Source organism: Mustela erminea, chromosome 14 (genome assembly GCF_009829155.1).
Source record: "Mustela erminea isolate mMusErm1 chromosome 14, mMusErm1.Pri, whole genome shotgun sequence".
Taxonomy (NCBI): domain Eukaryota; kingdom Metazoa; phylum Chordata; class Mammalia; order Carnivora; family Mustelidae; genus Mustela; species Mustela erminea.
In genome coordinates this window covers 6,578,291-6,598,879 of record NC_045627.1, presented here as the reverse complement: position 1 = coordinate 6,598,879, position 20,589 = coordinate 6,578,291, and the positions used below count along the sequence as shown (strand labels likewise).

At 47.9% G+C, this 20,589-nt stretch overlaps 1 protein-coding gene and 1 long non-coding RNA gene across 4 annotated transcripts; one reads left to right on the top strand and one right to left on the bottom strand.

Annotated features, from left to right (window-relative positions):
• Positions 1–2,996: 2,996 nt before the first annotated feature.
• On the bottom strand, positions 2,997–14,144 carry LOC116572879. Of its 2 annotated transcripts, XR_004278537.1 has the most exons (4): positions 12,246–14,144; positions 9,245–9,300; positions 4,284–8,060; positions 2,997–3,558 (listed from the first exon to the last, which is right to left on the bottom strand). It is a non-coding gene; the product is annotated as an uncharacterized LOC116572879 (long non-coding RNA). The 2 variants fall into 2 exon arrangements; XR_004278536.1 differs by having other exon boundaries at positions 9,245–14,144.
• A 235-nt stretch (positions 14,145–14,379) lies between these two features.
• IRF2BP2 (interferon regulatory factor 2 binding protein 2) lies at positions 14,380–19,992 on the top strand. Of its 2 annotated transcripts, none has more exons than XM_032312292.1 (2): positions 14,380–15,616; positions 16,248–19,992. In XM_032312292.1, the coding sequence occupies exons 1-2, from the start codon at positions 14,620–14,622 to the stop codon at positions 16,961–16,963; spliced, it is 1,713 nt and encodes a 570-aa protein (XP_032168183.1). In that variant the 5' UTR covers positions 14,380–14,619; the 3' UTR covers positions 16,964–19,992. The 2 variants fall into 2 exon arrangements, with proteins under 2 accessions (XP_032168183.1, XP_032168182.1); XM_032312291.1 differs by having other exon boundaries at positions 14,383–15,664.
• Positions 19,993–20,589: the final 597 nt, after the last annotated feature.

Genomic DNA, 20,589 nt, shown 5'->3' with positions numbered 1-20,589 from the left:
GAGTAAAGCAGGGGACGGTAGAACACGTACCTTAAGAACCTTTGAAGTTCTTGCCTTCTTTAAGATCAGTAGGCACAGGATATTACTTTAAGAGCCAAAGTGAGAAAAAGCGTGGAAGGAGTGCGCACAGAAGTGGTGCGTGAGTCAGGAAGGATTAGAGATAAGAGTCTCTTGGAGATGGTCACAATGAGGTCATTGGCAGCTTTGGTGATAACTACTTCCTGGAGCGGTGGGTGTGGAGGGATGCTAAGTAGCAGGGCTTGTCCCTAAAGTTAAGATCCTCGAGTCTGGCCATGGGAGGTAGAAGAACTGGTTGGTTTTAGAAAAAAAAAAAAAAAAGTCTGCTTCAGCCTTGTCCAGAAATACCTAACATAATGAAAGCCAGTGTGAATCAAGGGCTTGTCATGTGCCTTACAATGTTCAAGGCCCTGAGTATGTTGTTTTACCCTTCTATCAACCTCTGTAGCAAGTACTGTTTTTATACCCATTTCACAGATAAGGAAATGGAGGCCCAGCAAGTTCAAGCTACTTGCCTAGGATCACACAGCTGGTAAAAGTGGCAGAACTGGAATAAAACCCTGGCTCTCTGCCTCTAGGCCCCGCACTCTTAAAGGCTGGGTGGTATTTACCCAAACTGGGTGGTCTCTGGACGTATTAGTAAATCTCACATTTACAGTTGACCCTTACACAGTGTGGGTTTGAACTATGAGCATCCACTTACATGCGGATTATTACTCAAGAAATAAAAGGCAAATGTATTTTCTCTTATGATTTACTTAATAGTGTTCTCTTTTCTCTAGTTTCTTTTAAAAAGATGTATTTATTTATTTGAGAGGGAGAGAATGCGTGCAGAGGAGGGGCAGAGGGAGAGAATCCCAAGCAAACTCCCCAAGGAGCGTGGAGCCCAACGCGGGGCTTGATTCCGCAACGCTGAGCTCACGACCCAAGCCCAAACCAAGAGTCAGATACTCAACCGTCTGAGTCACACAGGTGCCCCTTTTCTGGAGTTTACTTTATTGTAAGAACACGGTATATAACATACATCATGTGCAAAATACGGGTTAATTGACTGTGTATGTTCTTAGTAAGACTTCTGGCCAACGGGAGGCTATTAGTGGTTAAGTTTTGGGGGCATCAAAAGTTATGTGTGGATTTTAGACTATAAGGAGGTTGGTGCCCCTCAACCCTGCATTGTTCAAGGGTCAACTCTATGTCAACTTAGGAAGTAAAGCACAGAAAAGGGGTTTGGTGTGCGGCCACAGAGGCAGAAATGGCGCCCATCACAGAGCCTGAGTTACCCTCCCAGGACTTCAGCTCTAGAGTGTCTGCAGACAGGGATTTGGTGCTCCTTGTACCGTGTGATGCAGAGCCAGACAGCCAAGGGGAGCTGGGCCTCCATGAAAAAGAACACACATTTAACTAGTCCCCAGCCCATATCTATCTATGCATTTCTGGTGTCCTCCAAAGGGAAAAGCTTTACTGGAGAAGAAGTGACTTTATTTCCTCTCTCTGAACATCTAGAAAATTCTGGGGCTTCAAAGCCCTTTCTCCATCAGGCCCAAGTAGTCTTAGATACGTATTCCCCAACCCCCTTGGCCAGATGGATGGAAAACTCACTATGAACCTGAATTATTAAAAATACTTTAGTGGTGTATAATAATTAAACAACAATAAGTAATATAAATGTACACACACACACACAGGTCATCTTGGTTTTTGCTTTGGGTTCCTAACAGGGAAAATTCAATCAAGCATAAAGGGCTATAATTTGCTAAAGTTAATGACATTGTTTTATCGGTATAGAGTGTGTGTAACTGATCCATTGGCCTTTCTCTTTCCAGTAGTGAAAAAACATGCCGTAGCAATGTGTGTATGTGGACAAAGGGAAAACCAGGAGGATGATTGTCATAATGATTGGGTAATAAAGTCGGGTCCTGAGTTTTGTGACTCTGATAATTGCCACTTCGACGACTGCCTCGCTTATGGAAAATGGTGGTGGAAAAACCATCAGGGAAACAGGAAGGGAGACAGTATTATCTGTCAGTTATAGTGTCAGCTCTAACTACATTACTGATAAAAAGAGGTACACATGTCTACCTCCCCAGTTTATTCTGTGCATACCTTTAAAAAGTATATGGTTTATAGTATATTGGTTATGTTTTTAAAAAAACTAATACTACTGGGTGCCTGGGTGGCTCAGTGGGGTAAGCCACTGCCTTCGGCTCAGGTCATGATCTCAGGCTCCTGGGATCGAGTCCCGCATCGGGCTCTCTGCTCAGCAGGGAGCCTGCTTCCTCCTCTCTCTCTGCCTACTTGTGATCTCTCTCTGTCAAATAAATAAATAAAATCTTAAAAAAAAAAAAAAAACTAATACTACTTAAGTATTCTAGGGGAACTTATTATTTTTTTTTACAGCCCAGTGATAAATTATGGACTTCATGAAGTGTTTTTTTAATATAATTCTGAATAATAAACTCCGAATTTACATCTTTTCTAAGGGATACAACATTCTGTGTAGAATGTTCTTTAAGCTCAGTAACAGACACAAACAGTTCTTAGCAATAAGAGAAGATTACTACAGAGAATTCACATGGAAAAATCAAATCTTCCTTTTCATTATTTTGGAAATGACATTGGGAAGGGACGGACCGACATAAAACCTCAAGGCTGTGCCTGTATCTGGAGAGGCCACATTGGTGACGTGTCCTGGTTAGAAAACTGCCTGGTTTTGCTCACTGAGCAGCTTGGAAATGCTCTGAGTTCAAGGGGATTGATTTGCAAACTTTGTTTTCTTTTTTTTTTTTTTTTAAAGATTTTATTTATTTGTTTGACAGAGAGAGATCACAAGTAGGCAGAGAGGCAGAGAGAGAGAGGAGGAAGCAGGCTCCCCGCTGAGCAGAGAGCCCGATGTGGGACTCGATCCCAGGACCCTGAGATCACGACCCGAGCCGAAGGCAGCGGCTTAACCCACTGAGCCACCCAGGCGCCCCCAAACTTTGTTTTCTTTTGGGACAACACAGTGAGCTGCCCTCTTGGGTGCCCCCTCGGGGTGGGGTGGGAGCAGGGATGGGGTCCTGGCCTTGAGGGTAGAATGTGGAGCTGCACTGTTCTTCTGCGGGCACCATCCCAAGGGACACCTGAGGATGCAGTGTTGGCTGGGATCCAGGTAAATTGGAGGCTGTCCTAGAAGTAAGAAGATCCATCACACTTAGTAAGATCTTGGGTTGTAACGGCTGCCTTGAGCCTCCAGACATTTTTTATAAAGCTCTCCGTCATGAAGCCCTCTTTCCGCCTCTGCTGCCATATGTTTTTCCAGCTGGACCTCCACCAGTCTTCCGCTCTCCAGAAAGTTCTCATTCATTCAGCCCAAGGGTACCTCATTGGCTTTTCTCAGGGCTGCTGGAAGTTTCAGCGGGAGTCCTGGCCACATGGAGAATCGAGCTCCCTGGGCGCGTAGAGGAAGGTCTCAGACTGGGAGTTTGTGCCTTCAGATGCTTTGCTTTTCTGACTCAGTTTAAATGTGGAGAAATGTAAATATACATATTTAAATATGTGGAGCTGCATCAGGAAAAAAAAATCTTATTAGCATGCATTTTCTGTGATTCAGGCTTGTTCACCAAATCCTGCAGTAGGGAAATTTAAGAAGGGGTTTTTGTCCACAGACTGGGATCCCCCCATTTAACTCTGATCAGAGCCAGTGGCCTCCGAACCTTGTTTTCCATTGTTCATTTTCTATTCACCTGGGGCACTGGGGATGTTTTAGCTTTTCCAGATGCTGGTTTTCAGATTAGCTGACACAAGGGTGGGAGTCACAACTCTGAAACACTTTGGAGTTCTTACTTGTAGGACAAGGCTCACCCTTCCAAATTCTAAGCAAATAGTTTGCTCTTCGTGATTCAGACTTGCTGTCCTGTTGCTCATTTTTCCTTCATGTAAATTTAGAATTCAGTGCTTCAGCCTCCAAAGCCTAACTGAACAGGAAACTGTGCACACATTCTCTGTGGCAAATCCTCCTAGGAAAACCCTCATAAGGAAGTGGGCTGTCCGTGTAAAGATCTTACTTTATTGATGTGTTTGTATTTGATTTAAAATAAAAATTGAGTCCACTTCCAGATTGTAATTGTGCCCCCATTGCGTACTGGTAAGTGCTGGGCTACACTTTGCCTTCTGCTCCCTGCCCCCCACCCTCCTGGTTTCAGGCTGCTCCCCTGTTTGCAACTGCCATTTACGGCCCCATCTTTTCTCATCACTGTGAAATCTGCTGGGGCAAAAATAATACCTACAGTAATGTGAAGAAGCCTAATGAAGAAGCAACTCGAATTAGCAGCACAAAATCCAGAATCTTGACATGGGTTAGCTTGAGTAGACCAATCACCTTCAGGAAGAGCTGTGAAGTCGTGCAATCTGAAACGGTAAAGTATTTTTAAAAAGTAGGCAACAGAAAACAAGATTATGAGGAAATCACTCCGATGTTCACTTTCTTTCTAGTTTATTGGTGTCACTAAATGCTTAACCGAGAATATCCTCACAGTATTTCCAAACTGATTGTGTAACCGCTCAGAAGCTTGACAACGAACCCCCCAACACTCACGATAATGCAAGTGGCATATATCTGGTAGGTTACCCATTAAACGACTGTGACAGATCGTATTTCTGGTTAATTGTTAGTTCCTTATGACCTTAGACTTTGCCTGTGTATTTAATAACACCATCTGCTGTCTCGGGTAGCAATACCACCTTTTTTTACGTGAGGATTACTGTTCTTACTTCGTAAACAACGGTGCTCAATGGGAGGTGTTGAAACTCCACCATAGAATTATTTAAATTATGCTACCTCTGCAAAGCTTGAAGAGAGAACTGCTTTTCTTCCTTATGCTGGCTCTATTGGCTTCACCTAAAATATCATGATGGATATACCATAATAAAAGCATAAAAATGATTTCCAAGTTGTAGTCTTGGTCTGCAAGATGAAATGTTTTCAAAGAACTCGACTGTTATGTCTGTCCTGTTTGGCTTCTTCCAGACTCGTTTCTCATAGTGTATAAATCTCTGGGAAATTTCCCAATAAAACAGACAATTAAGAACTAATTCCCACAAAGTGAAATGAGATGAGACTTATTTTTTTCTTTTTTTTTAAACCATCACTCAAGATTACACCTCTCCATTTGGGGGCATGTTGAGAAGGCTGCTCACAAACGAGAAATATCAAAACATCTACTGATGTGTCTTCTATAATAAGGCAGATGGTGACGGGTTTTAAGTTGGGCTACCTTTGTTTGGGAGCCTCAAACAGAAGCACCTATGAAATGAGTTCTTGGTGGCTGGGGAGACAGGGTTGCGGGGGGAGCATTCACTTTTAATTTAACTAGGTTCATGCTGTACAAGGTACCGGACTGTAGTGTCGCTCTCCAACCCATGAATCACAACTTCCTAGAAAACAGGGGTTCTGCGGAGCGGTAGAACTGGTTTGCGCTGAACTGGTCTCTTCTGCACCAGGGGGCAGTTGCGCCTCTCTGAGTCAGGACAGACACCGGTCACCAGTTCCTTTGTCTATGTGTCCACTAACCCGTTCCCAGCCTTGACCACAAAACGAGCCAAGGTGAATGGGAATTGCTACTTGATTTTACTAGGGAAATGACAGCTCCTTAAAAGTGAAAACTTTTTTGCAACAGTAATTTTTCATTCCTTAACATGGTGACACTACTCAAAAAGTGGGAGGAGCATTGGAAGATAAAGCGCTCTAGGTCATGTGTACCTGATTTGGAACTGACTTTTGCGACAAACTGTGACAAAGCTCATAGGATTGACCGTCATAAGCCCAGCACTGACACGACCCATAACTGTATGCTAAAATATGGACACTTGACAGGGCAGAGGTTTGGGGGCTGTTTTTTTTGGGGGGGGTAGTTAATTATGGGGAACCAGAGAGGTTGGTCTGAATACCCACCACATGAAAATAATCAAGAGGTCGTCTGCCAACAGAAAACAACTTCAAAAGTATGGAATGTAGAATTCTGAGCCTAAACCACTTGACAGCATCCCAAAAAGGCATGTCCTGACATGTTTTCAGTATAAGAGGGCTTCAGCATTCCAGGCTTTTAAAAGAATGTCTCCTGTTACAGCTAAAAGGGGCTGCTTCTCCTTTTCCACACTCTGAATTCATGGAATCTGGAAGTCTGATTCCGGGACACTCATTTTCAAATATATTGAGTAATTTTTTAATATGAAAAGCAAGGAATATGGCTCTTTTTTGGTTTTAGAAAAATAGTTGAAACGCCCACACATAAGTGCTTCCCACCAACACCATTTTTGAAGTATACAGAACTTCAGCAACGTCATTAGGGTTTTGTCATAATCAGAGTCAAATAAACGAAACACAAACAGAACGTTATGAATGTAACACTTCACTATAGGTAACAAATTTAAAACACAAGGATTCCTAGAACTTATCTCCCCCAACATCCTTTATAAATTCAGTATATAGCCAGCAGAGAAGCCGCCCAGCTATTAAGCAGAGGAATCCTGGGTGAGAATTCCAAAAAAACCCTCAAAACAAGTTTCTACATCCTGCTGATCTATCCAGCCAAATGCCTGTCAGGGTATGGAACAGTTTTTCGTTTTACTCAACTGAGGTCCTCTTGAGTCTTCTGAAGGGGCTGTCAATAGATATTGAATCTTTGCCCATTTTATATGACGTATATACATATATACATAATCTTTGCCATATATATGTATATATTAAGATATATGAATATATTTAAAATAAAGTGGTCTCTTGTGGAAATAAATATTTTCCATTAAGCCTTGAGACACTTCAATTGGGCATATTAATGCTGATACAGATGCTTTTGCTCTGGCTAACTTAAACTAAGTACAGACCGTGGCTTAGACACTCTTAGCTTGGGATCGGAGCCCAGACCAAGCAGACATAATGTTAGATGATGGGATAATCTGGTAGCCACATGACATCACAACTTTATTTCGATGGCACCACGCCCCCCAAATCATGGGCAGACGCTCACTGGTCACTCCTATGCATTGTTTTGTGATGCCACGTGTGTCAGAAGAATGTGGGGCTTGGGTTTGTCAAAGTCCCCTGTATGCCCATGAAATCGCGCACCGTGGGAAGGGTCTGGGTAGAAATGGCATCGAGTTCAGCGTCTCATCTCCCAGTAGAGAAAAACGCCAGGCCCAGGGTGTTCAAGTGACCTGCCTCAGGTGATCTGCTGGGTGTGTGAACAGAACCTATGGTTCCTCACCCACTTCTTATGTGGGTATTTACATGTATGTAAAAAAAGAACCTGGGAAGAAAACAGAAATAGGAGGTAGCCCACCAGTGGGCTAAAGAATGAACTGCAGTCCGGGAAACGTGGATTCTGGCGGATGTTTACAGCAAAGTCTTCATTTCCCTGGTGCTCCAATAAATTGATAAAGTGAGCGGACATGACGTCTTAGTCATGGTGAAGAACGAATTGATCTGTTAATGCAAATGTAGGCAGATCGATAGGTAGTGGAATAAAAGCAATCTGAAAAATGTTCAAAATCTAACTATCTCTGAAATGCTAAGAGATAGCCCCTAGGAAGTTCCCATGTGTGAAGTTCCCAGGCAAGTTTTCAGACCGGTTTCCTCACTAAGGAATTTGCTGGAAGGGCTGACAAGGCAGGCCAACAAGTCCATCAAAGTTCATCCGTACTTGCATTTTAGCTGTGACCAGCTTTTTAGTAAACACACTATATTTAGGCAGTCGCAATAGGAAATCTGTTTCTCTATTTCTGTCCACCGGTGGTCTTTCGGCAGGGCACAAACTCTGGCTGTCTGTTCCCAAGACAAGTTCGGCTTTCTTCTTCTCTGTGTCAACTCAGTTCTGAGCATGAATCTGGATTGTCTCGATGATTCTGCACTCCCCTTGGCAAAGAGGCATTGCCATGTGGGCACAGGAGCAGATGTGCTAATGCACACTTACTCCAATTAATAAATTACAGCCCATGATGAGTCTTTTAAGTTTTTCTTCCTTTTTTCCTTCTGCAGGGAGCCTTCTGTGTCTCCTCTGTACATAAAACTGACCACACACACACACAAAATGGAGAAATAATTTTACTGTTAAATATTTAGATCTTTGGGTATAATTAGAATATCACCTATACACATAAAATAATTGTTTTAAATGACAATATTATGTTTTTCCCCCCTATTCTATACTTTGATGTGGAGAAGCTGTTGGGTGGGCCCTTAGTGCTTCTTTGGGAAGGACTGTTCCAGAAATAGGTATAATTCAGTGTGTTCCTTGGAGGGGGTAAGTTCAGGGACTTCCTACATTGCCATCTTGGACTGGAACTCCTTCTTCTTCTTTGTTTCTAAACACATTAGACGAGAGCAAGTAAGCCACCAGAACAGGTTATTGAAACCCCATTGGTAAAGGGCAAATTTTCCCACTGATTGGCATTCTTTTATAAAATATGTTTTCAGCTTGTCAAGAGAAAGTCAGTCTAGTTCACACTGGCTCGCTTCTTTTTTGTGACGATTACAAACAATGACAATGAAGGTCTATTTGGAATAAGCTGTGATCATTTTGCTTCTTACAAGCCCTTTATAACCATGGAATGCTATGGAATATCTGACTTCGCTTTTTTTTTCTTTTTTTTTTTTTCAGGGCCCCCTAGCCCCTTGTATTTATTTGTCTGAGTGCAAAGTAGCCAGGATCGGAATCCTATAATAGGAATTAAATGATTTCATGGGATTTTCCTTTTTGTTCTCAAGGAAACATGTTATAAGGATCTAGAGGTGCACTATTCCAATTTGGTGACTGCCCAAACCATATCCTTACCCGACTAAATCCCAGAATGGAAGTCTCTTATCTTACCACCAACATTGATTTTAATCTAAGGTTCATAAAGACCAGCACAAAATAGCTTGCTATTTAAGGAGTCCCATACCAGGCACAGCATAGCGGTAACCGTCCCTCGTCTCTACCATCTCCCTCTATCTGTTGTGACTGTTTGCTGTTCTTTGCTTGCATGTCCTGTGAACTATCTTAGAATTGCTTTTTTCCCTATAAATATAGATAGAGATTGGCGCATCTTAATATTCTCTTTGTAAACACTCACAAATGTTAACACTCCCTTGCTAGTTTTCTATACTGTGCTTACGTGATTTTTTTTTTTTAATTCAAAATGCAAGTAGAATCTTCTAGACTGTATCATTAGACAACAGGATTCATACCTGGATTTCAGTTCTGACACTCACCGTTAATTCTACTGTAGGCAAATCACTCAATCTTTCAATACCTTAGGTTTCTGTTTCTGAAAAAGGATGACAAGATAATAAAATTCACGGTTGAAATATCTTTTTTGAATGTCCATATGAAAGGTATAATAAACATATAATAAACACAAGACAATTATATTATCCTTAACCTTTTAGAATTGTAACATCTTTCATTTTTTCAGTCCCCTTACTACTGAACATGTATGCAGGAAAGTCACATTTTAAGTAGGTAAGCTAATTCACCTTCTTAATATTTTCAAACATTATCCTTGAGGTTAGTTCACTATTGTGTCAGCATCTTCCCAGTGATATCTTTTAAAGGATTTTGGTGAGTGTCTTAAATATCCGTTAAACCCACATTCAGACATTTTTCCAGAAAAGTACATTTCATCATGCTCTTTCCAAAAAGTCAATAGCAGGGTTCTGGCAGCAAATGGCTGTTGAATCCCTTCCAGTTCTCCTACAAATTTCCTTGCAGACTGAGCGAGTGTGTGACCTCAATCTCTCCTTTGTCTGTATTTTTCACTTAGCGCTTTAAATTCTGACACAGTAAGTAGTTAGCCTACATCAAGACCCCAATTTTTACTCTAAACGGGGAACTATACATATGTTTACACATAGACTGGTGACTAACAGCTTCTGTGTATAATATGTGAGTGATTAAGAGCTCCTGTGATTTTATTTGGCCTGATTCTTAGACCCTCCACAGAGAGTTTATCTCCCCCACATGCAAAAATATCCTTAATATCCAAATGCTTTCTGTGCACAGGGGAGGCAGGCTACAGGGAGAGGTCACACAGAGGGAAAGTATTTCTAAAAAACTGTATTTGCAATTTGAAAACCAGTAGAACTGTCTCATAAAATGCCACTACTTAGAAGAAACGCTCTTCTGTCTATGACAGAAGGTTCATTTGTGTCACGACTCTCCATAGCGTGTTCAGACGTATTCATATAAACAGGTCTGTTCAAGTACTTATTTATAACTTTTTTTTTTTTAAAGTAGAAAAACCGTAAGTAGCACATGCACTCTTCAATCTCATGGCAGTTTTGTCCAAGTACAAGGAGCTGAGGATGTTATCCACAGAATCCCAAATGACATACAGGCTGCCTTTTTCCCTCCTCCTCCAAATATGCTGGGGTCAGAGTTTAAGAAGCTCTAGTATGGTTGCAACATCACGCTATTAATAGAAACTGCGCTCTGAAGAATGAAGGCTGTGATTCCACATGTGAATATAGGGTGAAGTGCATGAACTCACAAGCCTCCAGGAATACCACCTCGTGGACAGCACACACGTTGCAACCCTCCCCCAGCTGCATGTCCTTAGGGCAGAATTCCCTCAGGGTCCTCTGGAAGGAACCTTTTTTTTTTTTTTTTTTTTTTTTTACATTGCCCTGTGGACTGTCAGTACAGGGCTGTGGTATGTTAACCAGAGCATCTCCACTGGAGTAAGCTCCGGGAGGGTTCCGATTTTAGATGTTTAATGCTCACAGGTGGAAGCCCATGTAAATTACAGTGTGGGGAGAGCAGATTCCTTCCACCCATCGAGCTATTGCTTAGAACTGCTCCTTTTGGCTAAACATCCGATCACTTCCCTTATTCCTGCTTTTTGATGGTATCATAATAAATGGCTTTCCTTTTGCTCCTAAACTGGGGATGATTTTTATTTTTCAAAAAATCTTAGAAATTAAGAGCTGGAAAGGACTGTTGCTTCATCTAATCTCGGCAGAGGTATTCCCCGTAGAATGTTTTCTTTAGTTCTTAAGACAAATTCCAGTATTTCAGCAATCTGCTTAAAACCAGCCTCAACCCACTGCCCCACCAACCCTTCCTGCGGCTTCCACCTGCCTGTCCACGTATGAATGTACAGGAGCTCCCTGCAGCCAACCTGGTAACCTTGACTCTGAGTGGCAAAGAAGATCATAATGCTCTTCTGAAAGGACCTGCAGCCTTAAGCAAGAGGGCAGAGTCTACGTGACTAAAACATACCAACTTCCTCTTTCATAAGTCATCACATGATGAACTACAATTACAATTCCTGCCTTGTCTCTGCGAATTGCAGACGCATTGCCTCACCCTAGAAGCCCTGCTTCTGTGTGTGGAGGAGGCGGCTCTTGCTGCTGCAGCAGCCGCTTTGGAAGGGATCCAACTCCAGTCTGTGCCGGGAGGGAGGGCGGAGGGTGGAAGACGAAAACAAAGCTATGTTTACTTAGCATAGATCGATAAAGCTGCTTCGGAGCTACATGAAAGGCCAGGCAGCATGAAAGACTTTTGATACAATATAAGGAATTGCTGTCCAGGATCCAGGGCCAACCTTAACCCCCTTGATCCCGGAGCCTTTTATGGCAAGGGAGACCAGAACTAAAATAGCCTCTCCATTCTCCAGCAGGCATTTCATTAGGGAAGTTACAACAACTCGGTTTCGACATTAAACTCCTAGTGTAAAATAAAAAGGAAATGCCCTTCATTTGGAGAAGAAAAGCTCCATTCTACAAGAATCCTTACTTAGTCCCTCCCAAGGCAGAATTTGTATCTTGGTGTTTCTATTTTGGAATAGAATGGCAAGCTTTCCCTTGAGGGTATTACAGTACCAGCTTGCAGGTAAAGGAGTATAATGACGCCAGGGCTCTAACACACGGTCTTCCGGTGACTCTCTGGGGGGGCCGTGTCTTGGGTGTGTCCAGATGGCTAATTTGTCTGCAGCACAAAGCCCAGACCTCATCCACTTCGAGCAGTGGCTCTGAGAGAGAAGTCACGTGCTACAATGAGTGGCACAGGGTCTCTCTGGAGAGTGACCAGAGGGACAGGTCCTGAAAGAGGCTCCAGACGGCAGGTATCGGGAATGACCAAACCCACTGGCACCAGTTGCTCCAGGGAAGGAACTGGGCATGTCCAGTGCCCCCTGCTAGAGGAGGGTGAGGCAGGACTGCCATTGCAAGCAAGACCCGGGACCAGATGGGGAGACCTCGACGGCAAGCACACCTTCTCTGGAAATCCCCAGGAGAAGACATGCAGGATTGGCCTGTAAAAACATCTGGGCCTGGCATTACGTTTTCTGCGCCACTTTGGAACAGGTTTCTTCATGCTGCTGAGGCAGCTCCCTCCACTATTTCGCTAAGGGTGTTTTTCCTCTTCCTTGTGGTTAGTCCTTTGAAGCAACCTGGCATTTTCAACAGCAACAACTACAGAGAAACGTCAGCAGGATTTTTTTTCTCTCTCCACCTACCGACCCAGTGGTAGGCAAGATAGTGTAATGAGTACCCTGCTCTTCCCACACGGGGCCAGCCCGGTCCCGTCTCAGCGGGCGCTGCGGGCCTGTTTTCCAACAAAAGCAGCTCCGAAGGGCTGCCCGTGCAGAGCCGAGGTGTCTGGGTCCCCACTGACAGTGACTAAGCCGCGTCTGTTAGTCAGTAAGACTAAGACCGGCCAGAAGCGATTCACCATAGCACACAGCAGCTCCTCCTCCCAATAAAAGTGGGACACTCGAGCACTGACTTCAGTCCGGGCACGGCCCGCGGCCGCCAGCACCGGCACAGCGCTGCGGGCCCAGCGGGCTCTGCGGCCGCGCCCCGCCTTCGCGCCAGGCGGGTCCGCGCCCACCGGGGGCCCCCCGGGCCCAGGCCACGCCGTCGGTCCCGCCCCACGACGGCTCCGGGGACTTCCGCCGATGGCCCGGCCCGGCCCCGCGCAACCCCCCGGCCGGCCAGCCGGCCACCCCACGGCGCGCGCGGAGCCGGGCGCCCGCGCCCCCTCCGGCCCAAGTTTGGTCCCGAGGGCGGGGCCCGGAGGCCTTCTGTCGCCGGAGGGGGCGGAGCCTGCGCGGTGACGCGACCGCGCCGGCCGTAGACCCCGGATCCCAGGAATGTGCATTCGTTCAATGAGGCCGCCAGTGCCAGGGGCGCCGACTCACGTCCGAGCGGAGCGTGCGCACTCGGCGGCGGCGGCGGCGGCGCACGCGGGCCCGCGGCTCTGCGCCCACGTCACGCGCCAGCCGCGCGGTCCGACAGGAGGCGGCGGGGTCTGCCGGCGCCGCGAGGACCACCCCCACCCGCCGCTCCCCGCTTGGCAGGGCGGGCCACTGCGGAGGAGGAGGGGAGGGCGGGGCTGAGGCTGGCGAGGGTCCCCAGGCCTCGGCCGATCGGCGTGCGGACGCGGCCCCGGGCTCGGGGGCAGACTCCGCCGTTCGTGAAACTTAGGGCACCGCGGCGCGCGCGTGCGTCCCGACGGGTGCGAGTGTGCAAGCGCCCAGTGTGAGTCCACACGTAACTCCTCAGAAACAGAACTGAGCCACGCCACACTGACAGTTCCCGCTCTCGAGACTGACAGCGCCAGTCACCGAGGGTCTTTTGAAAACACGAGCACTAGCGCGATTTGGCCCAAACGTCCTGGAGGGGAGGAATGGGGACCGAGTAGTGGAGGCAGCCGAGCGTTGGGACGGCCGCGCCGCCTTCCCCTCGGGGACACCGGCCCCGGCGCACTCGGGCGGCGCTGACCCGCGGGCGGGCGCCTCGGAGCCGGCTCTCCCGGCAGCGCTCGTTCTCTCCCCGCGCAGGGGGAGGGGGAGGGCGCGGGCGCGGGGGAGGGCGGGCGCGCGCGCGCGCGAGGGGAGGGGGCCCGCGCAGGCGCCGTGCGAGGCTGTCGAAGAATCAAGTCTGTAGAAGTGGAGCGGCCGCGGCGGCAGCAGCAGCAGCGACGGCGGCGGCGGAGCAGAGGCGGGCTGGGCGCTGACGCGGGCGCTGGAGAGCGGCGACGCCGGGAGCTGTGAGAGAACAGCGGAGCGACCCGTGGCCCGCGCCGCGCCCGTGCTCCACGCCGTCCGGCTGCTGCCGCCGCCTCGGCGCGGCATGCCCCGCCGCTCGGGCTGAGCCTGCCCCGGCGGCCGCCCCCCGCCCCCCGCCCCCCCGGCCTCCCCGCCCCCCGCCCCGCACTCCGCGCCGGCCGCCGCCGCGACCTGCTGCGCTCCCCCGCGCCCGCGCGGCCCGTCTTCGCCCCGGTCTGGAGGCCGGCCGCGGCCCCGGCCGAGCTCCCGCCGCCGCCGCCGCGCCCGCCGCGCCGCGCCGCCCCGCCGCCCGCCCGCGCCCGCGCCGGCCGGGGGGACGTGCTGCCGCGGCTGCAGCCCCTCGCCCCGCGCCCGCCGCCCCTCGTGCCCCGGGGGCGCTGCGCGGGCGCCGAGCCTTCGCGGGCTTTGCCGCCGCCGCCGCCGCCTCTGCGGCCGCCGCCGCCGCTGGTGGGGGAGACGCGGGGTTGGGGGGGGAGGAGGGCGCGCGTGGTGCCGGCGGGGAGCGGCGGCGCCCCCTCCTCCTCCGCCTCCTCCTCCTCCTCCTCCTCCACCTCCAGCGCCGCGGGCTCCTCGGACATGGCCGCGGCGGTGGCGGTGGCGGCCGCGTCCCGGCGGCAGTCGTGCTACCTGTGTGACCTGCCCCGCATGCCCTGGGCCATGATCTGGGACTTCACCGAGCCCGTGTGCCGCGGCTGCGTCAACTACGAGGGCGCCGACCGCGTTGAGTTCGTCATCGAGACGGCGCGACAGCTCAAGCGGGCGCACGGCTGCTTCCCGGAGGGCCGCTCCCCGCCCGGCGCCGCGACCCCCGCCGCCGCCAAGCCGCCGCCGCTTTCGGCCAAGGACATCCTCCTGCAGCAGCAGCAGCTGGGCCACGGCGGCCCCGAGGCCGCCCCGCGCGCCCCGCAGGCCCTGGAGCGCTACCCCCTGGCGGCCGCCGCCGAGCGGCCCCCGCGCCTCGGCTCCGACTTTGGCGGCAGCCGCCCGGCTGCGGGCCTGGCCCAGCCGCCGACACCGCAGCCGCCGCCCGTGAACGGCATCCTCGTGCCCAACGGCTTCTCCAAGCTGGAGGAGCCCCCGGAGCTGAACCGCCAGAGCCCGAACCCGCGGCGCGGGCACGCCGTGCCGCCCACCCTGGTGCCGCTCATGAACGGCTCGGCCACGCCGCTCCCCGCCGCGCTCGGCCTCAGCGGCCGCGCCGCCGCCTCGCTGGCCGCAGTGTCTGGGGCCGCGGCCGCCGGCCTGGGCTCGGCGCAGCCCGCCGAACTGAGCTCGCACAAGCGGCCGGCGTCCGTGTCCAGCAGCGCGGCCGTGGAGCACGAGCAGCGCGAGGCGGCGGCCAAGGAGAAGCAGCCGCCGCCGCCCTCGCATCGCGGCGCGGCCGACAGCCTCGCCACCGCGGCCGGCGCCACCGAGCTGGGCGCCGAGGGCGCGAGCAAAGGCCGCGGGCCCGGAGAGCAGGACTGGGTCAACCGGCCCAAGACCGTGCGAGACACGCTGCTGGCGCTGCACCAGCACGGCCACTCGGGGCCCTTCGACAGCAAGTTTAAGAAGGAGCCGGCCCTGACTGCAGGCAGGTTGTTGGGTTTCGAGGCCAACGGGGCCAACGGGTCTAAAGCAGGTAGGGGCGGCTGTGGAGCGAGGGGCCCTAGGGGAGAAAGGGGGGCGCAGAGCAGAGGAGGGGGGTGTGCTTTCCATTCACCATCCTACCCCAGCCCAGAAACAACAAACACCCAACTTCCTGATCTGCCTGAGGCGGAACCAGTGCTTAGTGGCAACGTGTTCCTGTGCTGAAGCAGCACAACAGAGATGAGTCAGACTGGGCTGATAGGCACTGACACAGGGTTTTCCTTTCCCAGCACATTCTTGGATGGGAGCGTGAGGGCACCAGCCACCTTTTAACCTGTTGGGGGATGTTGACGATCGTGTGCACAGTTCAGCCTGGGTACATGCATGCTTGGGTAGAAACAGGCCGTTGCATAGGTGCTGCGTTCTGTGGCCTTTTAAAATCCTGCCCCAGAGCCCCGTGAGTCTTAAGTGTTGTGAGTTGCACGTGCACTGGAAATTCATGTGAGATTTTCTGTACAGGCTTTGAGAGAACAAATTCTTTAGTGAGTCTTGTGTTAGTAAAAGAACCGTTCTTTTCGGTGCACATCCGTTTATTTTGTTTTTGTTTTTTCCCTTTTCTTTTCTCCCCCTGCCAGTTGCAAGAACAGCAAGGAAAAGAAAGCCTTCTCCAGAACCAGAAGGTGAAGTCGGGCCCCCTAAGATCAATGGAGAGGCACAGCCATGGCTGTCCACACCCACAGAAGGGCTCAAGATCCCCATAACTCCTACATCCTCTTTTGTGTCTCCACCACCACCCACTGCCTCACCTCATTCCAACCGGACCACACCGCCTGAAGCGGCTCAGAACGGCCAGTCGCCCATGGCAGCCCTGATCTTAGTAGCAGACAATGCAGGGGGCAGTCATGCCTCGAAAGATGCCAACCAGGTTCACTCCACTACCAGGAGGAATAGCAGCAGTCCACCCTCTCCGTCCTCTATGAACCAAAGAAGGCTAGGCCCCAGAGAGGTGGGGGGCCAGGGGGCCGGCAGCACAGGAGGACTGGAGCCAGTGCATCCTGCCAGCCTCCCAGACTCTTCTCTGGCAGCCAGCGCCCCTCTATGCTGCACCCTCTGCCACGAGCGGCTGGAGGACACCCACTTTGTGCAGTGCCCGTCTGTCCCTTCGCACAAGTTCTGCTTCCCTTGCTCCAGACAAAGCATCAAACAGCAGGGAGCTAGTGGAGAGGTCTATTGTCCCAGTGGGGAAAAATGCCCTCTTGTGGGCTCCAATGTCCCCTGGGCCTTTATGCAAGGGGAAATTGCAACCATCCTTGCTGGAGATGTGAAAGTGAAAAAAGAGAGAGACTCGTGACTTTTCGGTTTCAGAAAAACCCAATGATTACCCTTAACTAAAACTGCTTGAATTGTGTATATATCTCCATATATATATATATATATATATATATATATATATACACACACACACACACTCTCTCTCACACACACACACACATATATATATATATATATACATATATATATATATCCAAGACAAGGGAAATGTAGACTTCATAAACATGGCTGTATAATTTTGATTTTTTTGAATACATTGTGTTTCTATATTTTTTTTGACGACAAAAGGTATGTACTTATAAAGGCATTTTCTTCTTTTGTTAATGTTATTAGCATATCTTTGTGCTTTATTATCCTGGTGACAGTTACCGTTCAATGTAGGCTGTGACTTGCGCTGCTTTTTTAGAGCACTTGGCAAATCCGAAATGCTTCTAGCTGTATTTGTATGCACTTATTTTAAAAAGAAAAAAAAAAGCCAAATACATTTTCTGACATTGTAAGATTGCCTTACTGTCTGTTATTCCTTATTGCTGGCCCCTCTCTCAGGCCGGAGGCCAGTTGGTGGAGAAGGAAATGGAATGAGCGAAGGGGGCACTGTTGTGAAGTGGGCAGCATGCCACTGAGAAATGTCACCAAGTTTACCCCAAAACATTGTCCTCTCAGAGTAGCAGGAAAACGGATTTTGAGTCTTTCTCTGTTTTGTTCTTAAAGTTCAGTTGTTGGGATAGTGATGACTGCCTGAGAGTTGCTGCTGAGAGATTTTTTGGACTGTGTGGTTTTGGGGAGGGGGGATTTTTCTTTCTTTTTTTTTTTTGAAAGGCAAAGTTGACCACTGTTCACTGCCCACGTGATCAGTTGTAAGATTACAACGCTGCATGTTCGTTGGTTACATAATACACAATTCAGTGACTGAAGGGCGGTGATGATGGATGGTGGCGTGTGCAAGATGGCACTGCCGTCTTTGAGCAGAGCCCGGCTCTGCAGCGTCACCTTGTCTTTTTAAACACCCCAGAGCTCTGTTTGGTGGTGGTGGTGTCGTTTCCTTTGAAAAGAATCGCAAGAGAAGTTACAGTTCAGGTGAACTTGGAGATTGTGGGATTGGTTTCGTTTCTGTTTTGTGTTTTGTTTTGTTTTGTTTTTTATCATTTACCTGTAGTGCTATTGCTGTTGGTACTATCACCTACCCCCTGTTTCTAGTGAGTGCTAAATACAGTATGGTACAATGACAGTAACAGCGCGTGGTGCTGCCGGGACTGCCCGTGGGCATATCAGTGACAGCCCAGATGGGGGTGGAGGAAACCTGTAATTTCCTTCTTACGTGTGTTTGAAATACCAAGTGAATAATACTGTTCCTCTGGAAAAAAAAAATGATAAACTAGTGAAAATTAAAGAAAAGGTTTTAATAATAGGCAGGCCCCACCTCTCAAACTATTCTTAGAAACCTTTTGTAAACTAATTTCTTTTGATTATTATTTTGCATCAGTAAAACGATTTTTTTAAACCAATAAATCATCTGTTATTAGAAATAGTTGTCTCACAGTGATACTGGTTTTTCTTTTGTGCTGTTACGATTTAACATTGACAGGAACACTATTTTAAATCCTTTTATGTTCAGGTGTTTGTAACTTGGCCCTATAATTAGGCTGAATCATGGCTTCAAGGTCTACTACAACTTACGTGTATCGTTTATGACCCAGCTTCTATTTTAATTTGAAAATAGAGATTGTTACCCTCTTTGGAGTCTTTTTTAGTTACGTTTTTGTTTTTTTTAAATTGCTCAAATATTTTTTAATGGTCCGTTTATTAACACTTGAAAATCAGATACTGCACCAAATACAGTATTTTTGTTGTAGTGTTTTTAATGAGGGCACCTATTAATGCTGTGCAAATTCATGTTACTGGTCATTGTTATATTACAAACAGACTTGCATGATTAACCAGTTTGTTGTTACACTTTTTTTTTTTTAATTGGCGCATCTATGACTCAGATCAGACTGGTTTCTCTTATGTAAATGCAGAAACACACTTGCAGAAACACAGAGTCAATTTTACATGCCCATAAAGACATGTGTAAAGAATTCAACTATTATGGTTTGTTGTATAAATGTGTATCTAAGCACTTTATTATAAACTGGAATTTGACCTCATAGATTTTACAAGTTGATCAGTCATTTGACCTAATTCGTGGTAGCTATCTGTATGCTTTGCAGTCTCAATACAGATAAGCTTTCTAAAAAAGATTAGTAAAGAACCATCCTGCTGTTTTGAATAAGTCTATCCAGCTGTGGAAAAGACAACCTATGGTTTCTCTGTGCTGGTGTTTAGGGAGCGGGAGAGAACAGGAATAGCTTTAAAGGGCTGTGTGTTGAGGTTACTCCCATTAAAAACTAAGGTCTGCATGAGGCCGCCTGGCCCTTGGGTGGCCTTCGTGGAAGGCTTGCAGCTGTAAAATGTTGATCCGGGTTATTTTTCTGGCATTCTCTTAAGTTAAAAAGTTAACGCTGGGGCATGGGTTTGATCTTTTGTTGTACCTGATGGCAGTGCAGACATCCTCCACAGCTGGATAAAAATGTCAGAAAGCTACTTACTGTACATGGGCAGTATCCGATTTCAGATCCTAAATATTTCAGCTGTGCTTTTAATACTCAAAATATTAGGGGATGGGGTGTTGAAGCTTTCCCTTTTTTGCTTTAACATTTATAGAATTTAACAGATGTACTGTCTTTCATGTGGCCTCACATTAAAAGTTATGAGAACATACACATGGTTTACAACTTTTACTATATACCTTTCCTTGGCCACCAAGTATTTTTAAAGTGTGCCACCTTTTAACCTTTACTTTTTTTTTTAAGTTGAAGGTGATACTTTTTCTATATATGATGAAACTCATGTCAGCTTAAGTGAGTGTAATCTCAGATACCAACATTATTATATTTTAAAATCACGCTATGGAAAAATCACCTGCATTCTGTCATGTGTCAGATTTACAGTACCTTTTTTTTTCTTTAACTTTTAGCATTAAATAAAAATAAAATTGGGAGCACTGAACATTTTCTGAGGCCTTTTTTAATTTTTTAAAGTAAGCTCAGAATGGCTATTGTTTTAATCACTAATGGTGGTGTGACCAAAGGATGTGTGGGGTTTGGGGTTGGCGTTTGACTGGAACTGCAGGAGAAGAACAGGAGATAAAAGACCCGGAACAACAAGGCAACCGAGGGTAGGGGGGTGGAAAAGTGCTAGGGAATGGGGAAAGGGCAACTGGATAAGGGAAACAGATAAAGAGAAGAGCTGAACAAAGTACAGCCCCAAAGCACTTGTTTATTTTTCAACTTGCTGTACCGCCGGCCACTCTGCAATCGTAGACTGGAAGGAAAAGATCCTGACAACACTAAAAAGGCTGTCGAGACATGGAGTTCCTCTCTGGAAAGCTCTGAAACAAAACGGCCATGATGGGCTGTGGGAAATGCACTGAAGACAAAAGAGGGGGAAAACAGCCTACCTTTTGGAAAGCTGTGTAATAAAGTCAGAGCGAAAGCCAGGTGTGAGGTTTATTGATGTCCTGAAATCTGAATTTATAAATAAGAGATAAGAGGTGGGAAGCACCAAGACCCATTTGCAAGACATCAGAAGACAGTTCCTAGATGT

Coding starts and splice junctions, on each gene's coding strand:
- IRF2BP2 (XM_032312291.1), top strand. CDS start 14,620: ATGGCCGCGGCGGTGGCGGTGGCGGCCGCGTCCCGGCGGCAGTCGTGC. Junction 15,665..16,247: donor GGCCAACGGGTCTAAAGCAG/GTAGGGGCGGCT, acceptor TCCCCCTGCCAG/TTGCAAGAACAGCAAGGAAA.